This window comes from Mycetomoellerius zeteki, unplaced genomic scaffold (assembly GCF_001594055.1).
Source record: "Mycetomoellerius zeteki isolate Tzet28-1 unplaced genomic scaffold, Tzet1.0 scaffold146, whole genome shotgun sequence".
NCBI classification, from domain to species: Eukaryota; Metazoa; Arthropoda; class Insecta; order Hymenoptera; family Formicidae; genus Mycetomoellerius; species Mycetomoellerius zeteki.
In genome coordinates, this window is record NW_017256404.1 from 655,020 (window position 1) to 678,001 (window position 22,982).

The following is a 22,982-nucleotide window of genomic DNA, read 5'->3' on the forward strand; positions in this document are numbered from 1 at the left end:
AAATTTTGTATCGAAAACTATTTAAAATACTCTTTGTTTCTATTTTTTGTCAATTTTTCAAATAAAGAAAATTAATTCAAAATTGATTCCAAATTTATCTTCAACGCCTTTCAATTAATCTTCCAAATAACCGAGACATAAGATATCGTTATATGATAGGAGTAGGGTCTTCTCAACGACGGGAGGGCGTGCGTATACGCACCAAAAGCGCTTGTTCTAGCGCGGCGGCGCTGTTCCGAGAAAGTTGTGGAATCTCCTGCTCTCGGGTCGGACCGGGGCACACGACGAATGGACAAATTACAGGGTGCACGGAATAATGAGGCTCCCGTTCTAGGACGTACATCAGAAATCGGGGCATCTCGCGGCTATAAATCACGCGGAACACGGCCGCCGAGCCGCTCCGTAAAACGGCCAATTGACGTGTTTCAGCTTGTACGAACGATGCGTCGCGCGTGGCACGAGCTGCTATACGACTATAATGATGTAGAGGAAAACAAATACAGGTATCTTAAACAAAATATAAAAATAAGAAATAAGAATAAAGAGAAATACTACGTATCGCAATCTGATAATAGGTTTTTTTTTTGCGTATATTCTCTATACTTTCATGTATGGTATACTTTATACGTGTAATTTTGCGATAATTTCTTATTAAATTTACATATATATTGCCACCCAGCTCAGGCGAGAAATTTGCGTATAAAAACAATATAACGTATTGTCACCACAGAGAAACGGAAAGTATCGTTAAGCCGGGGAGAACTCGTTGAAACATGGTTATCTCTCGAGTTAACCATATGGTAATGATATTCTGTCCGACTTTGCGATGTATCACAAAAACGATATCGCGCGTGATACGGAAAATTGAATACGCTACTTCGAAATGTAACGTCAATATTATGCGTGATTGAGAATCCTAATGACAGTCCTAAACTATCGATGCATTGTCTTTTGATATTTCGGTAATTTAACAACCAGACTTTCTGCTTGATACAGAGATATTTTCTTATTCACAATATGACTTCAGTATAGACTATACATGTACAGTATCACATGAAATATTCAATAGCATTCTTGTATTTTTCTTAGTAACACATAAATTATTGATGTCATTAATTCTCGAAAATGATAAACATTTTAAATTGCTTTTCAACCTATATTTTCCGTTATAATACAATATTTAATTCAACGCAAACATCTACTGTTTTTCTTAAATATATTAAATATTAATTATATTATTATATGATTTCTATGTTTAAAATAATAAAATACTTAATAATCTAAACGTAAAAATATTTCTTTCTAAAATAACAACTACAATATTGAAACATTCTATACTAACTTTGTAGTACCGATACGCTTATTCTCGATATAGGAACTCTATCATCAACCGGAAAGAGAAAGAAGAAGGCCACCTTCCTTTCGAAAGCGCGGGAAGAAATCATGGCGATCTAGCAACGACTTGTCCGTTACGGGCAGTTGTTGAGGCAAGCCGAGTAGACCGATTCAGAAAATCAAATGGCCACGACGAATTTATGTGCATTTCAAGTTTATCCGGCGATTGCTCTCGCACCTGTTTCTCGCCGAAACATCCCGCTTTGGAAAATGGAACGTTTATCGATACATACGTACTTTTATGCAAATTTGACAAGTAACGAGATAGAGACAGATTATAACATAACACATAATCATCAGCGATTACCACAATTATTAGGTGTTGTCATGCGCTTGTATTCAAACCTATATAAAGTTATACCGTAATTAAAAGATCGTCGTAATGGCAGCTAAAGTGTGCATAATATCGCGATAGGTAGCTGTATTTAGAAGTCTAACACGACTGTGTTCGTTATCACCACGCAATAATACTCGTTTTACTGATCGGCACTGCATTGCGCGACACTTTCGACGCGTATCCGATAATAAAAAATACATATGACGAAAATACAGAGAAAATCTCACTCACCCGTATATGGCGTCCTTATCACGTTTGTGAACATCGGGCACCGCGGAGGCTGCGGCCGCAGCTGCCGCCGCGAGAACGTGTTGTGGAGGCTGAGGAGGAGGCGGTGGATATTGGGGGTGGGCTGGACCCATACCTCCCAAGTGTGGGCTATGATGGAGACCGGGAACACCGCGGGCACTACCGTGTGGATCGTATAGCCCTGCGCCTCCACCGCCGCCACCGCCCTCGAGGTAACCCCCGTGCAGCCCGCCATCATCGTACTGCAACCACAAAATTATAAAAATTACAAACTTGAAACAAGTATAAAATATTTATATTCGTATATTTACTTATAATGCTTCTTTTTATTCAAAGATATTATCTATCAATAATCGTACATATACGTTCTCGATTTAGATATCAAATACTTGAAATGAGATCGTTACAGCTTCATCTACAAATTTAAAAATGTTATTTGCAATTATCTGTTAATGCTTCTGAATATCGTAATCTTCGGGTTTCTTTCCTATTTAAATATAGGCACTGTCTATTCTGTCGTTGGCTCGTAAATTTAGAATCGCGCGTTTATAACGATTGACGCAAGGACTCGGAGTGCACACGTGGATAGAGAACGTTCAAAAGGTGACACGGGAAACTACTACTAGAATGTCACGTTTTTTTTTAAGCTTTTTTTAATCTTGTAACAATCGTAACTTCACGACTTCAAGTTCGTAAAACAAGCATCAACCGGTGCTTCTAAGAACAGTAAACTACCATGCATTCTACAATTATAGTATTTAAGCAATTGCAATGCAATTAAATTTAGGAAATGAAAAGTTTTATGTACACATCATCGATGCACTGAGCAATTAAAATTCAACTTATCGTTAGTTAAAAATGATTAAATATATAATATGAAACAATAATTCGATTAAACCTATTTAAAAATTTTAAATTTCAATAATTCTTAGAAAGCGAGTAATTAATTTTAATTCTAGCTTTTAACTAAAAGCTCTTTTAATTTACCAGATATTTCAAAATGTAATCTATCCTACTCATGAGATATACAATATAATGGAAGGTTACCTTATTGTATAACGAGGAAAGAGAAAAATGCTTTTAACTTTATATTTTATTTTCAAAAGACACAAACACTTATTGGAATTTTTTCGTGGAATCACGATTGTCAACTTTTTCTTCGTTACATTATCACTGTGAAGGAAAAAGATAAGATTTAATCGTCGTTGAAGAAACAATTAATTACGTACCACCGTACGACCGGTAATAAATAACCGCGTATTTCAATTACGCTTAGCCGCAACGACCTTCTAGAATACCGCAAAAAAAGGGCAAGGCCTGGTGATTTCTAGCAATAAAGTTTTCGCGCAAAGCTGATGGATGTCAAACAAAAGTGCACTAATTGTCAGACAAATTCGAACGTGTGGCATATCGATAGAACAGAGAGAGAGAGAGAGAGAGAGAGAGAGAGAGAGAGAGAGAGAGAGGGGGGGGGAGAGAACTTGATAGATGGAAACCTGGAGACTCGCTTCAATTGATCGCGATCGCGATCGGTTGGTTGGCCGATCGAGAACGGAAGCAATGATTTTCCCGGCGTCCTCCAAGCCCGCGGCTTGTCACGTCATTCTGTACGGGAACGAAAGCAAGCCGATTATTATCGCTAATTGCTTAATTCTAGCGTTGGGCTCGGAATGCCGCGTAATTTCGTCGCGAAAACAAGAACCGGCGGGAATTTGCGATTATCAATCGCAGCAAGTGGGAATATGTGTTCGATGCAATCCGGAAGAATGCAATTGCGTCCGTTACTGAGAAGCAATACTGTAAAAAATCAGAAACGATCTGCAATCCGCAGATTTCTGCTTAATTTAATTCACCTTTGGCGCAATTCACTCCTGAGAACGACGAGAAAGGTACTATTAACATTTATTTGAATAGAAGAAAAAATATACCGACGTAATCTGAAAAAAGCGATTGTAATTGTTACCAATTTCTCTCCGCCTTTCATCTAATTTGATTTATCTCGCGCTGAATACTGAATTCAAGATTGCGATGGAATTGCGAAAATTACGCGGTGCGAATCGAATCGCTTGCTATTACACTTGAATTAATCCGATACGCACGTTAAAGTTGCTCGAACGATCCATTTCGGAGCAGAATGCGAGTATGGCGCGTTGGTTAAAATTCGTCCTTTCCAGCTGCGCACAACTCGTCCTCGTTTTCGTATCGCAAAAGCGCGGTGATAAGGCGTCGCAAAGAACCGAACAAAGTACTGAATTAATATAGCCGATATCTCATTGGCGTTTCTCACATTTACTAGACAACTTTCTGCGGACGGCTTTTCAACTTAATAAAGCTGAAACCTTGATTTACAATATATATTAAATTAAAGTCATTTCAGCGTATTGCAAATATTTTAACAAAAAAAAATATTAAATACATTTGCCTTTTCCAACTAAGATGTAATGGTAAACTATAATAAATGTTATTCGGGACAGTTATATTTTGTAGAAATAATTTTTTGCAATATTAACACATAACTTATTTTTTAGCTATCACGAATATTTCCACTTTACGGCCTCTCTCTATTCATACAGATAAAATTGCACTTATCCGAGAAAAACGACATAAAAGTGATTCTTGTCTGGTAGCGCGCGAACATGTCGCGTCTAGAATGCGAAATTCTCTGAACTGGAGGACTGAAAAAGGCTGTGGACAATAATTCACCGTCATGGCAGTATGAAGATATCACTCGACGGGCGAGCGGAATATCTTAAAGTCTTAAAGGGTAGCAGGAAGCGAGGTAAGGTTGGTTGTGTCTCAAGACGCGATCATGGACGACTTGCGACGAACGTCTACCGACGACGAAGCTCGTCGTCATGCTCGTCGTCGTCGTTGTCGTCATCCTCGTCAACGTCGTCGAGAAGATTCGCGACAAAGCCGGTTCAAGAGAACGAGCTCGTGCGCGTCGTATACAATACAATCACTATTTGCAGACGGCGTTAATTTGTGACCGAAACGAAGAAGTTACAGTGCGACGTCGCGACGATGTCGAGCTGTCACCTAGCTAGACGTACGAGCAATGGACCGCCTTGACATGGAAGATATTTCCGGAAATGGTGTGAGAAAGGGACAAGCGGATTTTTACTTTTTAAGTGAACTCGCCGTTAGTCTCTTTCTCTTTCTGAAATAATTTATTTCGCTCTTCTCTTATTAAGCAAATTTAGTTCGTAGTAGTAAGTTAATTCCTTCGAGCATCAATATTATTAATATTATATACTGCTGTGAAATAAAGTACCCAACAAATATCGCACGTATAAAAATTCATACGACTGCTTAAGTGCTGAATTATGTTGCGCATAACGTTGGTCTCGAGCAAAAATTGAATAATGCATCCTAGGGTTAATATACGAATTTGTCCTGTCATGGGGATTAATGCAGGATGCGAGAATTCCGACGTACGTATGGAAATGACGTTTTTGCGTAAACAGCGCGGAGCCGCTTCGGTTTCGCGCAGCTGTAACCGGCTCGGCAGGCCGAAGAACCGAGGGAAATTTAGCAAAGCCTGACAAACGACCGCCATTTATAAGTAGATAGGTCAAGGCGAGCGCTTAAGCATCTCAGTATAAATTGCGAAAAAAAACGCAGAGGGAGGAGGCGGAGGCGGGGGAGGTAAGAGAGACAAGACGTGGCGTATTCGCCTGCTCCGCAATACTCGTGTGTGTTGTGCGCGATTATTTCTGGGTGAAAATATAAATTGGCAGAATACATCGCGAGCCGGCGGATCACTGAGAGAATTCAGAAAATTGCCGAGTGATGAAGATGCCGCCGTCGGCGAATTTTGCGAGCCGACGAAATAAACACCAATAACCCGACAGCATTGGTCCTTTGTTTCTCTCTTTCTCTTTTCCACTTCTCTTGTGATCCTCCCTTGTAACATTTCGCTTCGATCTTCGTTGTACTACACAGCCGGAGTCGACATCAATTCACAAAATCAATAATGTACCGTACGAAAAAAATATCAGAGACGTAAAAAAATATCCCACTCGGCTATTAATTTCTCGTGAGACCAATGCAATGCGAAAAATTTTACTACGTGAAAGATTTTCGAGAGAAAATAAAATTCGCCTTTGGTATCTCCAGGGTTATCACTTTCGACGTGTAACTTTACCAAATAAATTTTCACGTAATGCTATTTTTATTGAGAGAGTGTTATTTTCACATTTAATTTATATACTCTTTTAATCCATCGACAGAAAATAGAGTCGTTGGTATCATCAAGATTTCACACAGAAAAAGGCGAGACTCTCAATGCCGTTTGACGGCGCGGCGGAGCAAACTCACTTCGAAATCGGCAAGTATGTTCGCGAGCTCTTCACGTCAGCCATAATGTTTTATTTCGAAACAAACTTTTGCGTCGAAATTTTCATTTGACATTTAGTGTCGGCATAAAAATAAAACTCGTTCACCAAGGGGGAGGACCGCCTGGCGTCAAATATAATCGAGATAGATTGATTATTATTTAACGCGCCAAATGACAATTTACAATTTATAATAAAAAATTTGGCCGATAAGGATCGATTGTCAATACTAAACTATTTAAGAATTTAATGCTTTTGCTGTTAATATCGCAGAGAAAGAGAAAGGGAAAAATGTCGCCAGCATTTTAAATGGAAATAAGAAAAAATAAAGAATTGTCGTTGTTGTTGTTGTTGTTGTTGTAAAGAACGCTCTTGTACATCTACTTTTTTGTAATCAATATTAATGTTTAAAAAAATATTGTAATATCATACTATTATTTAGAAAAGACGTTTTTCCCCATTTCAGTCAAGTTCTTTCTATTCCGAATTTGATTTCGTTTAGCATTTAACGTCCATTTCACATTTAAAATTTTCTTTTCTCTACTGCATACGATTACGCGATACATGAAGTATAATTATTACACATGACGGTAATTAGTTTCCTTAGAAATTCAATTATCTCAAGCACATGGTATAAAATCAGATAGAATTCTCGTAAGCTCGCGCCTTGCTATCTTTCGTATCGCTTCTTTCTTCCTTCTCTCTTTTCTCATTATGTTAGAATAGAAAATTCAACGATATAAATCGTGGTAGTGCAAAACTTGCAGTTAATTCTTACATGGTCACGCTATTAGTGTAATTCTAGTAAGACAAAACGTTTTCTTCATAATGACAATTATATTGTAGACATTATATTGTCTACTTTGTAATATAGAGTTCTCCTTTTTCAGTTTTTAAAAATATATTGGCGCTTTAACAAACAAACTTTATTCTATAATATTCTACACTTTTTCCTATTGCAAGTCTGCATCTTCTAATCTTTGTGAGAATATTATATTTCGAAAGTATCAGGCATGCCACAACGCGAGAGACATAATTTCTGAGACACTGGTAAAACTACTTGAGAGTAGTTGAGAAACGTTTGACAGGTTTATGGTTGCGTTTGAATGGTCGCACCGACTATACGGACATATTTTTGGAAAAACAGAATTAGGCTCGTGTGTATCGAGCGGCGTTAGGCGCCCCACCATATAGCTCTAAATCGCGGGAATCGAGCCGAGTTAGGCCCATTTATCTCGCACATGAATATGCCTAACGACTGTCCAGACGAAAAAAGGAAAAAACGGTAGCGACGCAGCGCGCACGGCCAATAGGGAACGGCGAGAAATCGATACGACTTTAATCCGTAGGCTAAAGGCCGATATCCGCAATCGGGAGAGCGAAAGTGATTGATGGATGCCCATAAATACATAATCACGGCTCATTCGGCGGCGGTACAGCGCCGACGGACGACGAAAAATCGGATCCTCGTCGTCGAAGAGCCGTCCGCCATTTTCGTGGTTGGAATTTTTAATCCTAAACGCGCTATCGCGGCGTTATACAGATTTCCTCACCGAAACGTACGCGCCACTCATGCGAAACGATTGCACCTTTCATTCAGCTCCTAGATGCTGCATACTTTTCATTGCTCACTGAGTGTAACGAGAACGAGGTTTGGAAGGAACAGAAAAATAAATGCGAAACAATACAGAGACACGTAAAAATAAATGGCAGATTAAAAAAAATAAGTAGAAATGAAGACAGACTGTACGATATTGAGGTTTATTCGGCTAACGACAGAAATTTAGCGTTTGCAAATGATCACATTTCTCATTAAAATGGATATCGATAGACCTTTAAAACATATACAAAAATAAATGAAATTAAAAGTTGATAAAAATTACTGCCAGTAATACGAAATAAATTTAATATTTGTACGGATCTGTGGCCATTTGAATTTACGATACCTGTCATCGTAGTAAACAGATAAAAATTTGCAGATATATATACTCCGCTGTTGTTTCTTCGGCAGTCGCGCGCATTTAGCAAAATACTTATCGTATTTCGTAAATGTTTTGCAATCTGCGACGGAGCGTTAAGTCATTGCAAAAATTCATCTTTCAAGGACCGAGCTTTGCTGTAGACGTCGGTTTCTCCGATCTAAAGAATTCTCCGTGTTACACGCAAAAGAGTTGTGCGATCCATCGAAACAGACACGCACGCACGTTTCGGCAATTTTGCAAGCGCAACCAGGACTGAACGACGGGACGAAGCGGAATTGAGCGGTAAAAAGCGCGCGTTGAATCGTTCTGCACGATCCGACTGCGATTAAGACACCGACGGTACCATACGCAAACATATTATTTGCCTGAAATTGTCAATATTCATTATATCCGGTTTACTGAGAACTATTTTTGCAGCGAAATACAATTAACACCTTGAGGAGTATGTATCACCAATATTTATTCTTGGCAAAGAAGACATGAAAATTGTCGTTAGAAATGTTTCTTTCGCGTGTTGTTTATTAGCGAAAAATATATCTAACGTTAAAAATTGAGAAAACTAAAATTATACGATTTTAATTCGTGTTTACGTATTAGCAAGAATGAATCAGCCGTATGGGAGCAAAAGTATACGAAAAGAATTCGTCGTTATCTCATTAAAAGTTGGGCAACAAAAGAGACTGGAGTCGAAAAAAGTTGCATACGAATCACATCACAATACCGCACGCGTAAAGCATGTAAACATGCGAGTTATCGGCGTGCGAGAAGCACTGCTTTTGCATGGATTCAGTTATCGGAATCAACACGGCCTGTTTAGCACTACACACTGAATGATCGAAAAGTGTCAATGCGATCGAATTTCATCCGCAATTCCTTCACTTCGAATCTCGAAACGAGTTTACATTAAGTATTCGGAATTTACATAAAACGAGAAAAATGTTTGAATATGCTGAGTATCTGGCATCGGCAAAACAACTCAGACACAAAACTCAAAAAGTAGATACCACATACTTTTTTAAAATAAATCGTATATTTCAAACATTTATCCACAATGTGTCAATTCGTAAAAAAATTTTTTAAAAGAGACACGAATATTAACATTCCGTTTAATGGAAACTACACCGATATATCTTAATCTGCAGTCTACTTTGGAAATATGATTTGCTACCTGCTCGGAAAGATAAAAAATTCTTCGAATATGTCACGATATATCTATAAATATATCAAAAGCAAAAAAATAAAATTTTCTTCGCGTGTTATTATTTTAGTATTACAATAATCGGATTTACGTAATTATTTAAGATATTTATTAAGCCAAAATATTTATTAATACCAAACTGAAAAACACACTGAGAAAGAAACTTGTTACATCCGACGGCCAGAAACATATTTTGTAACCATGAAGAGTATAGCAATCAACACGAAAATCGTACGTAAATAAAATATTTACATTAACAAATCTTAAAAAGTTACTTATAATGGTTCAAGTATCCAGAGAGTACGAAGAATAGGCATTCATATTTCTTTTACATTAGACATACATTAAATGCTATGTTAAGTCACGCATTAGACTTGAACGCGTACGTATAAATTTTTGACAGATTTATTGTAAGCGAATGTAAAAGGCTATAACAAGGCTATTGTCCCGCAATTCGTCACATTTGACCGCTGGATTGAACAAGAAACCGCCAGTGACGCGAAAGCTGATTAATTCTTCGAAAAGGGATCTAAATTTTATGGTCTCTGTGAGACCGTACGCGGTAAACTTTAATTCAAAATTTAGATAAATGTGACATTATCGATGTTAGATATAAAAATATTAGATATAATCATATAAAACTGAAAGTAATATAGAGCTTTGAGATAAAACTAAAATAAATTTTAATAAGTGGAAAGAAGAATATTTGGAAAATTTCATAGAACGAAAATGAATAATTTGCATTATCATTATTATACTATATCATACGAACGATACTATATATACTAAAAAGTTACTACAGATTTATTGAAACATGATTCATTAAGTTCGTGTCACTCCGGGCGCTTAAATTATAAAAAGAAGATTTCAATGATACTTAATTGAATTATCATAGACAATAATCTATTACCGGAATAATGTTGCAATTATTTATCACGTTAGTAGAGAATAATGAAGAAATAATGCGCCTAACTTTTGACACGTTAGAAATGTTTACGAGGCACAGTGAATGGAAATGCGTTTCGGAGCGTAGCGATGCCTTTCATCATTGAAAACAACAACGGAATGTCAACTTGCCGCTTGTTTTAATTAAGCGTTCGTAACGTCATATGCATTTGTCATCGCGCAATCTGTGAGTGAATGAAAATTATGAAGCTCTCGCCTATCTTCTGAAATCTAACGGAACGCTTTCCGTTCGAAACACGTGTACTTAAAGATTTGTGTGTGAAACACGATTAAAGACTATTCGGATAAGGATATTCGGAAACAATATGCGATCTCCAAGTGAATACTCAGCCTGCGATAGCGTGAGCGTGCCTGAAATCAGTGAAGATTCTTCGCGGCGGAGTTCCGAAACGGTCTTGGCGTAAATATTCAACAGACGATCCCTATTCGGATCCTCTTGGATGCCACACAACTGTTCGGTGGAAGTCGATGGTGAACCGACGAGCGTGAGGCGTCGTCGTCGCGACTCACAATCGAGGCCAGAGGAAATTTACTCCCCGATATTGTGTTATGATTATCGGACGTAATTACGCCGCGGTCAAAGTCGTTCGCGATTACGATGTGTGTAAACACGAAACAAGCCTGCAAGACTCGCGGCAAATTCATCGGACCTCTCATCCTCCTCCCCCCCCCTCTCTCTCTCTCTCTCTCGTTCTCTCGCATCCTTCGCGAATCGGCGATACTGATGACACGAGTGCGCGCGAATCGCTCGAATTTCGCACGTGAGTAAGAAGCTAGCTCTCGGCAAGCCCGAAAGCAGCCCCTTTGTGCGACTGTCGTTTCTCTTTCTTCGGCCGCGCCGCAACGCGTTGTAAGCGACGTTACAAAGCGCAACGAGGCGGCCAACATGTAAATTCCCTTTCGACACGGCGACGATACTCAATTCAAATTCATCAGCCGCGGGACTCGCGTGCGTCCAAGACGGAACCTGCCGACTCTCTTTCGAGACGCGATACAGCGAAAGAAAAAGAGGAACACTGTTTTACAAACTCACGCGCCGCGATGGATTCCTAGAAACCGTCTCGGAAATGAAATCGTGGACAAAAACGTGGCAGCGAGAGCTCCACGAAAATTACATCTTGTTCGCGAATGGCGCGATCGCGTTCAGAAATAATGGACAATCAATCACTTTCGCGTAATGAGAACCTCTTTCCTCGTTATCACCCTCATTTTTAAACATGAGATTTAAAAAAGATGTAACTTTTCCTCAACGGCATTTCGATTCTCGTGAAATTTTCATGTAGACATTTTTGGAGCACTCGGCAGAAATACTCGCGAAGAACGCGCGAAAGAACGAGGGATTTTCGTTAATAACGATGTTACATCGTTCTAAGAAAGATGACGTATCGGCTTTTTTGAAAGCCGATTCGAAGCTGGATCATCCTCGGCTCCGATTTCACGCGATCTATCGTTCATTCTCCATTTCTCTAGAGTATCGCGAGACGCGATAAAGAAGAGACGCATGCGAGTGCAAATGCGAAACATACCCTTGGCTGCGCCATGAACGCCCTGGCCGCGCCGGGGAACTCTGCGTGCTGAGCCACCGTAGCGGCTGTATTTTCCCACAATGTAAGCAAGCGAGCCTCGACACTTCACTACACTTTCTCGGCACTGTTATAGCGCGCTAAGCTTAAACGCTCGGACGCGCTGCGTGACGCTGGGCTTTCACGTTAACGATAAGGTCGTCCGACGGAAAGGACAAGGGATCGCGGCTCCAAATTCCGGACTCCGCCGGCGCGGCGACCGACGGCGGCACTTCTTCTTTTTCCGAATCGGCCGTCGGGCTGCGTCGCCACTCGGTTTGCTCCGGTTCCGCTCTGTTGAAATCCTTCGTTCTCTCTCTTTCTCTCTCTATCTCTCCGTGTCTCTCTGCAGATTCCTTCTCGCTGACTGCTTGCTTGCTTTTCCTTTTGTGTCGTCTCGTCCTCTGTATTTTGAAAGACTCACACATACACGCGCAAGGACGGCGTCGGTCGGAACGAAACGGCAGCCGACGCTGAATTCAAACTGTCGCGGACGAGCGTCAGCAGAGTTCGGCGGTGAGTACCGTTTGCGGTAGGACTTTTCCGACGGCTGCGACAACGGCTCGGGCCGGGTACACGTGCTTCCTCATCATCGTTGCGGTTGTTACACCACCTCGGATGTCCACACACACGCACAAACACACACACGGGTGTCGGAGCTCCTCTCGTCAATCCCGCATGTTACGAGCGTTCGCTTGCTTGCGCGGACACGTGGCTTGACCTTGGCGCGATATCAACAAGAGCGAATAACGTTGGAGAGAAATAAGTCGCGCGCGCGGACACAAGACGCACCTAGAGCGCGTTCGCGCGCGAGGTGATCGCGAGGCGAACGTGCCGCATCGAGATGATATCCGCGCTGCAAAGTTGTGCGAAGTCGAGGCAAAGCTTCTGTCCACTTTCCTGCTCCCTTCCCGCTTCACATCCGCGACACACGACACGACGTCCCGCTTCTATTCACTGTTTCCCACACAATCGATCATCACCGATGATGTCACTGACAGAACACGTTACATTCTCCAGTTCACGACACCAAGTGAGAACCACAATGACGCCCGACGACGAAGATGAGGACGACGACGACGGGCGCCACGACGCGAGCACTATGCACCGACGTGTATGCTCGCACCTCGAGCGAGTCGCGGCCGTCGCGGGTGTTTCGTCGCGCGGGAGCGTTTACGGGAGCGAGCGAAGACGCGACGCGCGTGACGCACACGGTGTGACGGCGGCGTTGCCACGACACGGCGCGTTGTCTCGTGCTCCGGCGACTCGTTACTCCGAGGTTGCCGCCTTTACGCGTTGCGCACGGATTCTAACAGCGCGCACCGGGTCGCGCTCGGCGCTTCTTTCGGAATAATCGCGCACGCACGACGTTACAGGTCTCGCGAGTGCGAAACGAAGGCGAGATGGACGCGACGCGACGCGACGCGACGCGACGCAACGCAACGCGACGCAACGCAACGCGACGCAACGCAACGCAACGCAACGCGACGCGACGTGACGCGACGTGACGCGTGGCGAGTGGCAAGACGAGGCGAGGCGAGGCGAGGCGCGGCGAGGCGAGGCGCGGCGACGCGAGGCGACGGGCGGTACGCGATATAACCGCAGGATCGCGACGACGCGAGTCGAGAGAGGAGACCGCGCGAGCAAGAGCTGTCCGCGAGACGACGGGCGACCGGCGCGACGAGTCGGCGACCCTCCTCCCTGACCGTGACTACTACTGCGTGTGGCACACTCGTAACTCCGGCGGACAGAAGGTGGTAGGTTCGTAGGGTGTTACACGTAGCGGCGGGCGCGCGGTCGAAGCCAGCCACGGGGATATGCGTGTTTCAGGTTTCCCCCACGAAAAAGCAACCGGGTGTAGATCGCACGGGTAGAGAAGAGCGGAGCGACCGAGCGTGGAGAGCAGCGCCTAGCGCGGTTTTAGATCCTGCGCCGTCCGCAGTCGTTCGCCAACTGTCAATCAGCGCCGTGCTACGCGACGGAGTGGGAGACGCGGAGACACGCCCACCGAGACCGGCCAATGCGTCCACTGTACCCGCCTATCGGGAATCGGGACCCGGCCGAGAGCAAGCGCGGTCCCAGCGCCCTCGCGGCGAGACTCCGAACCATCGGATCCTCCGCCATCGCTACACCACTACCAACGAGACTGCCGACGGGCGATGACGACGACGACGACGACGACGACGACGACGCCGACCTCGATGACGCCGACAACGACGACCACGACGACGACGACGTCAGCGACGACGATCGCGATCAAGAGGCCATGGCTACGACGATACGAGACAGCCTCATTCGCGAAATACAGCGAGATGCGTCCATCGACCGACTCCATCGCTCCAAATTCCAGAATCGCGCAACCGAGGCGTTTCCCTCGCATTTGCCTCTCCTTGCTCCGAGACTCTTCTCGAACGATCGAAACGGCCAAAAATATCATCGTGTTCTGTGTTTGATTTCGAGTCTTATTGTCAATAAGTCAAAAATACGGTTCTAAAGAGATTCCTCAAAGAGACACGTGTAACGTTGTTACGCTTCAATAATATGTACATGCAACTTGATAATGTTTGATGTTCTAATTCAAACATATTGATAAACCGTGTTCCTTTTTTGTTATAAAAAGTACGCGATACATAGGGAACGGAAAGAGAGTATGAAAACGTGAGTAATTTCGAGCAGTTTCGAGTATTAATACGACTGACTGAAGCACTTGGTGTGAACGTGCCGTCGGTGATCGACGTGGGACAAACAGCGTAAAAAATTTGACATTGCACTTTCAGAACTGCTCCTATCGTGCTGGCGCTCAGCAAATCGAACCAAACGGTCACGCGCTCGCGCGCTCGCACGAGCGCAGGATAATACTGACAGTCAGCATGGCGAGTGGTTCTTGGCAGAGAGAATTCCACCGCACCGTTTCTCTACCAACCGCTTTACAAACGCAGCCACCTGAATAAATTCCTATTGATCCTAGTTTGCGGAATTGGAGCTGATCCTAACTCAACGATTCACTATTCTTTTCTAAATTACAGTCCTTCCTGCACGTATCTGTACAATAAATATTTTATTTCCCAGGATTGACCATCGACTATAGCGTCGCTAATGGCCTGCAATCTTTTCATAATCTTATCTAAAATAAATTTATTCAGTCATTATTTGACATCACGGACAGCATTTACGAACAACAAGAAAAAAAATTCTTCGGCTAACCAGAGGAAGGTACACAAATGATAAATTGGTACAAATGATAAATATTTATACATATATATAATATTTATACTTCTTTTGTTGTGTTTTATAGACATTACAAACACGTTAAAGTCATTTGTACAATGATTTGTACAATGACAAATCAAAAATAAAAATCACCACGATGTTTACTTTTGCATCCGACAAAAAACTTTATTTATACATCCAAAATTTCGAAAATTTGATGTAGCAAATAGCCAAACGCACGTGGTGCACATGTGATGCACACATATTGGCCCATATATCACACTACGAGTACTTACAACTCGTGTTACTAGTACCTATTCTTCAGAATTATTCTTGCGAAAGATGCACATGATACACGTATAACAATAACTATCGAAATACACTATTTGCAATAATGAATTTGCTAAAATAGAGACATTGAATGAATGATTTAATAAAAGTGATAACGCGTTCGTCCAATATCAAGTCCATATCCAGTAACCATAAACGAAATTATCAACGACGACTACGTGATCAGCTTTTATTTTTTTTTTACAATTTAGCCGATATTTCGCGCCAGGAAGCCAGCGGCGCTAGCGATCGAGCTTTGAATGAACCGAACAGCTGACTCTGCGTAGGAATTGGGTCGCGAACGTGCGGTTTCGAACTTTGAATGGTATTCGGCGTTCGGTGAGTAATAGCGACAGGAGGCGGTTGCAGGAGGACGTGGAGGAGGGCGGGCGACCTGTCACCGACATCACTCAGTGTCTCCCTCCTGGCGTTCACTTCGCTCGATTTTATGACTCTCTCATCCCGCACTTTCCTCCCTTCGCCGCTCCCGTGCTCGTCCTCGCGCGTCTACCGTCGTCGTCCTCGGCGCGCGTTTACACGCCGCGTTCCGCATAATATCGCAAATTGACACATCCGCGTTCGGCAGCCATCGATCGACGTGGCGGCGCCGAGTTGGACGCCATCGACCAAATGGATAATGAATCCTGGATTCCCGAATTTATCTTGCGTCTTCCCTGTATATATAGTACGTATACATAGTATAGAAACGCGAAGACGAGTTGTCTTTCCATTAGGATTTAACTTATTTATATAGATATTTTTATAATTCAATATCATTTAATTCTTTAGATACGAGTATAATAATTAATTATAAGATATTATTCATAGATGCAGTAAGTACAGATCATACATGAAATAGACGAGATAATGTCAAATTGAGCTAAAGTTATGTAAATTACATTTGGAAGTAAAAGAGATCGTGAGAAATTTCTTTCTATGGAAAATTTTGTCAAACATTTAAATATTACCTCTTCGTCTTCACATTGTTAAAACATTCTTTGCTCAGTCACGTAATAAACTGTAGTAAGCAACTAAAGGAGATCCAACGTTTGACCATTCACATAGCCAACAGCCAATTAAATAAAAATACAAGAAAAGTTATTGACTTCAGTATTTTAAAATTATACAATATGTATACTCTGTCAAGTTTTTTGAAGAAAGAATTTTAAATATATTGAATACAAAAATTGTTCGTATAATAACAAAAGGTTTGGAATGTAAAAGAGAAAGTTGTCTAGCAGATTTCATTCAAATAATGAAATTTCACTAACATTTAGACAAAGCTTTAAATTCTCTTATAAAGACAACTTCCTTGTTTGCAATATAAATATTCTGCTGGCAAAAAATCGATCCTTTAGCGTATATTGCAGATATTCATATACCGCAACGAATTGCCTTTTGTAGTCCCAAACAAAGAAACTGCACAATCATCAATTCTTTTTTGCACTTCTTTTTGTTCTTTTGCTCGTTTAATTCGCATTTCCAGAACATTGTAAGGAGCTACGAGGTGCAAAGGGCATTTTAAGCTTGTTATTTTGTCATAGATCCAGCACCGAGATGAATCCAGCTATGTCGTACATCTGTCAATAGTAACGAGAGAAGAACTTCGATCTCTCTCTGTCTCTTCCCCCTTCCTCTCTCTCTCTCTCTCTCTCTCTCTCGATCGCGCGCGCGCAGCAAGCCACGAGCCATTAAATTTCTCGTGACGCCAGAGAATGATCGATTCTTACGTAAGCCCCCTGCCTGCTGCGAATTATCTAAGTGGCCCTGCGAAAAATTCGATAAACGTCATCAGAGCCGAGAAAGCTGCCACCCTTGCTGCTCTTCCGTATTCTACAATCTATATAACGTCCACGTGCTTGACAACTAGAACTTGGGATTTACGAAATATAGAATAAAATGTTAAATGTATATAAAGAATATAAAATAATAAGATGTGCAATGCAACAGCAATGCATATAATCAACAACAATTAAATTATAACTTTCTAATTTATGTCTAATACTTATTAATTTCTCTAGAAAATTTAATAAGTATTATTTTAGGTGACATTATCATCTACATTGGAAAAGCTGATACAATGTGATTGTGTGCGACCCTAACCTGCTTCCTATTCGTGCGTAATTCTGTGAAACATCCCTACTGTCTCTCTTATTGTGTTGGAAAAGGGCGTAACAATGTCAAAGTCTATACAGTTAAACTGAACAGAAGCAGGAAACGTGTTCGTATGCGATGTATACCGATTGTTTGCCTTTTGTGGAAGGTCCACTGCTTTATGCGCGGAGAATCTTCCGCAAATTTAATTTAGACTGTTGGTTGCGAAGAGAGTAGCAATATAAATTCTCGCTTTAAAAAGTACGAACAAAATTTACGAAAGTCCCTATCGCAAAATTCTATGTTCTTGTAGCGAATTTCTTGTCTAAATTTGTTTAGGAGTAATCTAAAATTGCATATCTATTAGCATCTACCTATATATAATAGCTTTAATTATACATAAATTGAAAAAATATTCAAGTTACCGTCAAAACACTCCGATAAAAAATTTAGTATCTTGAAAATACTGTCTCGGTAATCTTGTATTTTTTTATTATTATATTTTCAAATCAACAAGTATTAATAAATTGTTTGTTTTATTAATAAATTTAAAATAATTTTCAATCTTTTAATCATTGTGCATAAATTGCAATAAATTATACCGTCACTAATAATATCAGATAAATCATCTCAACTCAACTCAGATTAAATATATGATCCGCATTTAAGCGGACCACGGATTAAGCGAGATTCAATTCTAAGGATTTCGCGTATGTAATCCGTTTAACTTTCTATCGACCAACGACATAGAATTAAATATTCTTCATTCATCAGATAACATTCTAACATGGTCGGGATAATTATATGTACACGCTGTGTAATTTATAGCATGTATTTTTATAAATGATATACTCGAAGTAGCTCGCTACATTATACAATATACAGTGAAGATAATATTTTTTCCATTATGTTTGCACTTACGAAAATCCGTACATTCTTCGATTATCGTAAACGTAAAAATTAGTTGGAAATGATAACCAATGTTGTTGCTGGAGCACAGAATGTTTCGTAGCAAAAGAACATTCGATAACACCGCGAAAGCGCGTAGCAACATTATTGTCGTGGGTCCGCGAAACACAACACCGATCCGATTAAAGCTCTCGAATTACTGAACTCCCTGGGTGCCCTCGGCCACTTGTTTTCATGGGATCGAGCGACACTCTCTACTTTGTTTATAGTTTTTAGAGAGGCGCATGAATTCCAACAGCCGCGTGCATCCGCGTGTTTTCTTGAGCGTCGCCACTCATACGAATAACCGGTCGTGAGAAAAAGGGATCTGTTAGTAAACTAACGATCTGCTTAAAAGTAATGAACGAGAGCGTCTTATCCGTCACGGCGTGCAACTCACATAGACTCGGTTCGTCGATCGCTCACAAACAAATTGTACGAGTAGACTCATATCTTTTCGAGAAAAATGAAAATTTATATTGCGATTTACCAAAAGCCATTTATTGTGCATGCAAATAAAAAAAAATCAAAGAATTTAAAAATCTCCTTACAAATTGATTCGATGATTAATTGCGCTCACACCAATACTAATTAAAAATTATATATGTAGCGTGTACTCTTTATTTGAATAGATTGTCAACTATCAATTTGATAAACTTCTGTCACACAAGACGTATGACAATATTACAAATGCGAAGATATATATCTATCATAGAGCAATTCTCGGCCTTTAAACTCAGTAGCAACAAATCAGATAGCGATGTGATTAGTATATTTTGCCACATTCAATTATTCATGATTGCTAATATATTAATATCGAACTATACAATTTATTTTATCGTTGAGCATGCTCAGAAGACGAAAGGAAGGCCGTCAGTCGGACAGACGACTTAGGTACCTATGCGTGTATATACTGCGTGGCGCATTATAACAGACTAAGGGTGGATAACCCGTGATCGATCATCCCGGTGAATGCGACACCCCTACGAACGCACATCCGCGCCCCATTAAACCGGTAGTTCGCCCTTGCGAGCTACGCGCGCACACCTATCACCCTGAATCGAACAAGAAAGTCCTTCTCCCTTTGCAAGATCGCGCGATGCAATTGGAGAAAATTCTTTTTTTTATGTCAAATGTGAAATAATCGCGTTAATAACAGACACGTAATTATTATATAACTAATGAGAGAGAGAGAGAGAGAGAGAGGGGGAGCTGCTCGTCCGCAAGTATAATCGTCAAAGTTAAATAATCAGGTATACCTGCGGATTTATGATACCTTCGACCAAAGCGATAATCGTCGGAAAAAATGTCGGTAGAAATCCAATGATATCGAGTGATCGTTGCAGTTTAGAAACGACGCTTTTTATAAAGGAAATCGAACGAATCCGGACGAGAGAGTCATTCGCTCGCTCTCGTGTTAGCGATAATAGTGATAGACAGGCAACGAAGTTATGTGGGCGTCTTAGCGACGTGCGAGTTCTACGCGCAGCATAAATTACCATCCGAAATGAAGATGGAAATCTGATCTCGTCATTAGGCGCCGCTACCCTCGCTTTATGAACTGAAATTCTCGTTGCACCGTCTTGCTTATAATCGAGTACGAAAGTAAGCATGATAAGCGAATAAATACCATAATAATGTCATACTGAAAGACAAATAAGTTGTCCTTGAATAAGTTGTTCGGAAAAACGCGATTTGTATACCAAACTATTATTCTTTTGTATCTTCTTACAAATAATTTAACAGATATAATTTTAGAAAAAGATAATGAAGCTGAAATTAATGTCAATTATAGTAATGACTCAAAACACAGCAATGACTATACAATTTGTTCCATCATTATACTTGAATGAATGCATCTTGCTGCATCGTAATGACATATCGATTTTTATTATTGCGGCGCAATCAAACGCTCAACTACTTGATCAAAGATAACAGAAATATGGCGGAAATATGGTAAAAAAAAAACAATATTTCGCTTCTGTTGTTCTCGCAGTATAGTCAGAGATATTCCGTAGGCGATACATTAGGAATCACAACTGTTAAAATACAAGTCAATTAATCTAATCCAGAAGCACACGGGGATCGTATTGGCAAAAAAATCGTTGAGAATCACCGTTACTACACGGAAGAATCAATTGAATTTCTTACAAACAAATATCGGAGTAATAAGAAACAAAGGCAGTCAATTTTTTGAAAGATAAAGAGAGAGTAGGTAAATATAAACAGAAACACAACAAATTTAGAAAATTGATTACTATTATTTTACTATTTTACTTTCTTGTGCACACAGAAATAATAAAATTAAAATAATTAAAATCCTTTTTTACACTCTCTTGGCTATTTGAAAACCAAATACAATTTCCGTACATATTCGTCTTTAAGAGAAATATTTCATACAAAAAGCATCTCCATCTCGCTTCTTGCACGTCACGGCAAAAGGAATATCAGAAATATATATTTCGATCGGGTAAAAGACCGAGAAAGAGAGAGAGGAAGAGAGAGAGAGAGAGAGAGAGAGAACCACAGCACAGAATATTCTCCGACAAATTCCAATGTGACTAAACCCTCACAGATGACTGGCAGGCCGGCTGCGCGCGGGATGCAGGAGGGTTGGGGTCGCTGGCGTATCAGAGAAGATCTCTCCTTCTCTCCTTCGTCCTCTTGCATCGAGGCGGTCCAGGCGGTCACCGAAAATCCTACTGCACCGATCGCATTCGTGTCCAAGATGTTCATATCGGCAAGCTTAAAATTAATTCGATGTATGAGTTTCGTATTTTCCCGATAATTATTCGAGATGAATCATTGAGATTCCGTGTTGTCAGAATAGGTAACTTTTCAATTTTTACGATAAACAGAAACTTTCACTTAATAGAAAAGCAATATGTGATACAAAATTAATCTAAATTATCGTGCTTTAATCGGCGGGGATATAGTATTATTAATTCAAGATTTAATCTTCATTCTTTCTTACAATTGTTCGATTGTAACTGAAAAAGAGAAACAGAATCTGTGGCCAGTGAATTCGTTAATACGTGAAAATGCAATTTGATTTACAGCAGAAAATGATGAATGAACGTTCTACGAACTTAAGTTATTTACACATACTGCGAGATTCAAATTCCGTGACTAAAGACCACTCAGTATACAAGCTATGTCTCATTACGTTTCTCGAGTTGCTGTCAAAGCGATTAGGTAAGAGGACATGCGAAGAGGATATCGTGAGAAACGAAGGAAGGAGAAAAAGAAGAGAGAGAGACATGTGGCAAGACTTCTTCCTAATTTTATATAGTTCTCTCTTTGTTTCTTATCACGGTAATGTCTTTTCATGAAGGCTGTCTCATATCCTATATCCGCCGCACAAATCAGTTAAATACGTATAAAATCGAGTCTACATTTTCTCAAAGGACTATGACAAATTTCCTGATCCTCAAAGCGTCCGAGGTACGAAGCACGCACGTTCGTTTCAAATAGTCAAACGTCTAAAGATGTGTCTTATGGACGGCGAAGCACATTCGTGTCTATCAGATCTCATTAATGCTTCTCGATTAAGAATTCGATATAAAAAAAAACATTGTAGATATCACATTAAGAGAAAATTATGTATACCATATATCTAATAATAATAGATACAAGTGCAATTTTGGATAATATTTAGAGTACAGATAATTTAAAAAGATAATTTCCAATCGATATACGTTGTCGTCAAAATGTCGTGTTTTGCTGCGGTAAATGAAATTTTCAAATAGGAAATATTATCTACAACAAAAAATCAAACATCGTTAGCTTGCCTATGTAAACGTACGCATACGTACACGTACCCTTATAATGATAACACGATGTGAATCCCCGGCTTGGCTGCATGTTTCCGTCGTCACTTGCAAATGTATAAAATTTCCAGATGTTATACACAAGATAACGGTGAATAAAATACGCGATCCTGCTCTTTCCGAGTCCTCAGGACGCGTAACACGTGATTCGCAAATACGTGCCGAAATTTTTCCATTTTTGCCGCTATCACTTCGCTATCTCATATTATACATTAATGCGAAACGTTAATTTATTCCTTTAAATAATTTATCTGACAATTTGTTTTCTTGTGCTTGCGAAATATTAATATTACCTTGTACTGTAGGTACTAATTACTGTATTCATTAAACGTGCAATTTAGTTTTTATTGATGAATAAATTTGAAATTCAGTTCGGTGAAATAACACCGTAGGAACATATGAATGGTATCGTGATCATAGATCTTACTTCGTAGGGCCAACCGATCTTTTAGAAAAAGTACAAGCTGGTTTTATTTAAGAAAATGTTTGACCTGCATTCGTCCATCACTTAGCGCTTCTCTCTCTACCTCTTTTTCTTCCTTCG

General features: G+C 40.4%; 2 protein-coding genes across 5 annotated transcripts in view; one reads left to right on the plus strand and one right to left on the minus strand.

Annotated features, from left to right (window-relative positions):
• hth (Meis homeobox homothorax) overlaps positions 1-22,982 on the minus strand; it is a 418,172-nt gene that overhangs the window by 366,300 nt on the left and 28,890 nt on the right. For 3 of the 4 annotated variants that reach the window (XM_018462842.1, XM_018462840.1, XM_018462841.1), the window contains exons 1-2: positions 11,991-13,438; positions 1,964-2,223 (exon numbers count right to left, since the gene is read on the minus strand). In XM_018462842.1, coding sequence (XP_018318344.1) covers positions 1,964-2,223; positions 11,991-12,005 — 275 coding nt within the window. In that variant the 5' untranslated portion in view covers positions 12,006-13,438. Of the gene's footprint in view, positions 1-1,963; positions 2,224-11,990; positions 13,439-22,982 lie in introns of those variants that run through there. The other variant, XM_018462843.1, reaches the window with a different exon arrangement.
• LOC108732137 (trigger factor-like) lies at positions 14,047-14,520 on the plus strand. The gene has a single exon (XM_018462799.1). The coding sequence runs from the start codon at positions 14,047-14,049 to the stop codon at positions 14,518-14,520; it is 474 nt and encodes a 157-aa protein (XP_018318301.1).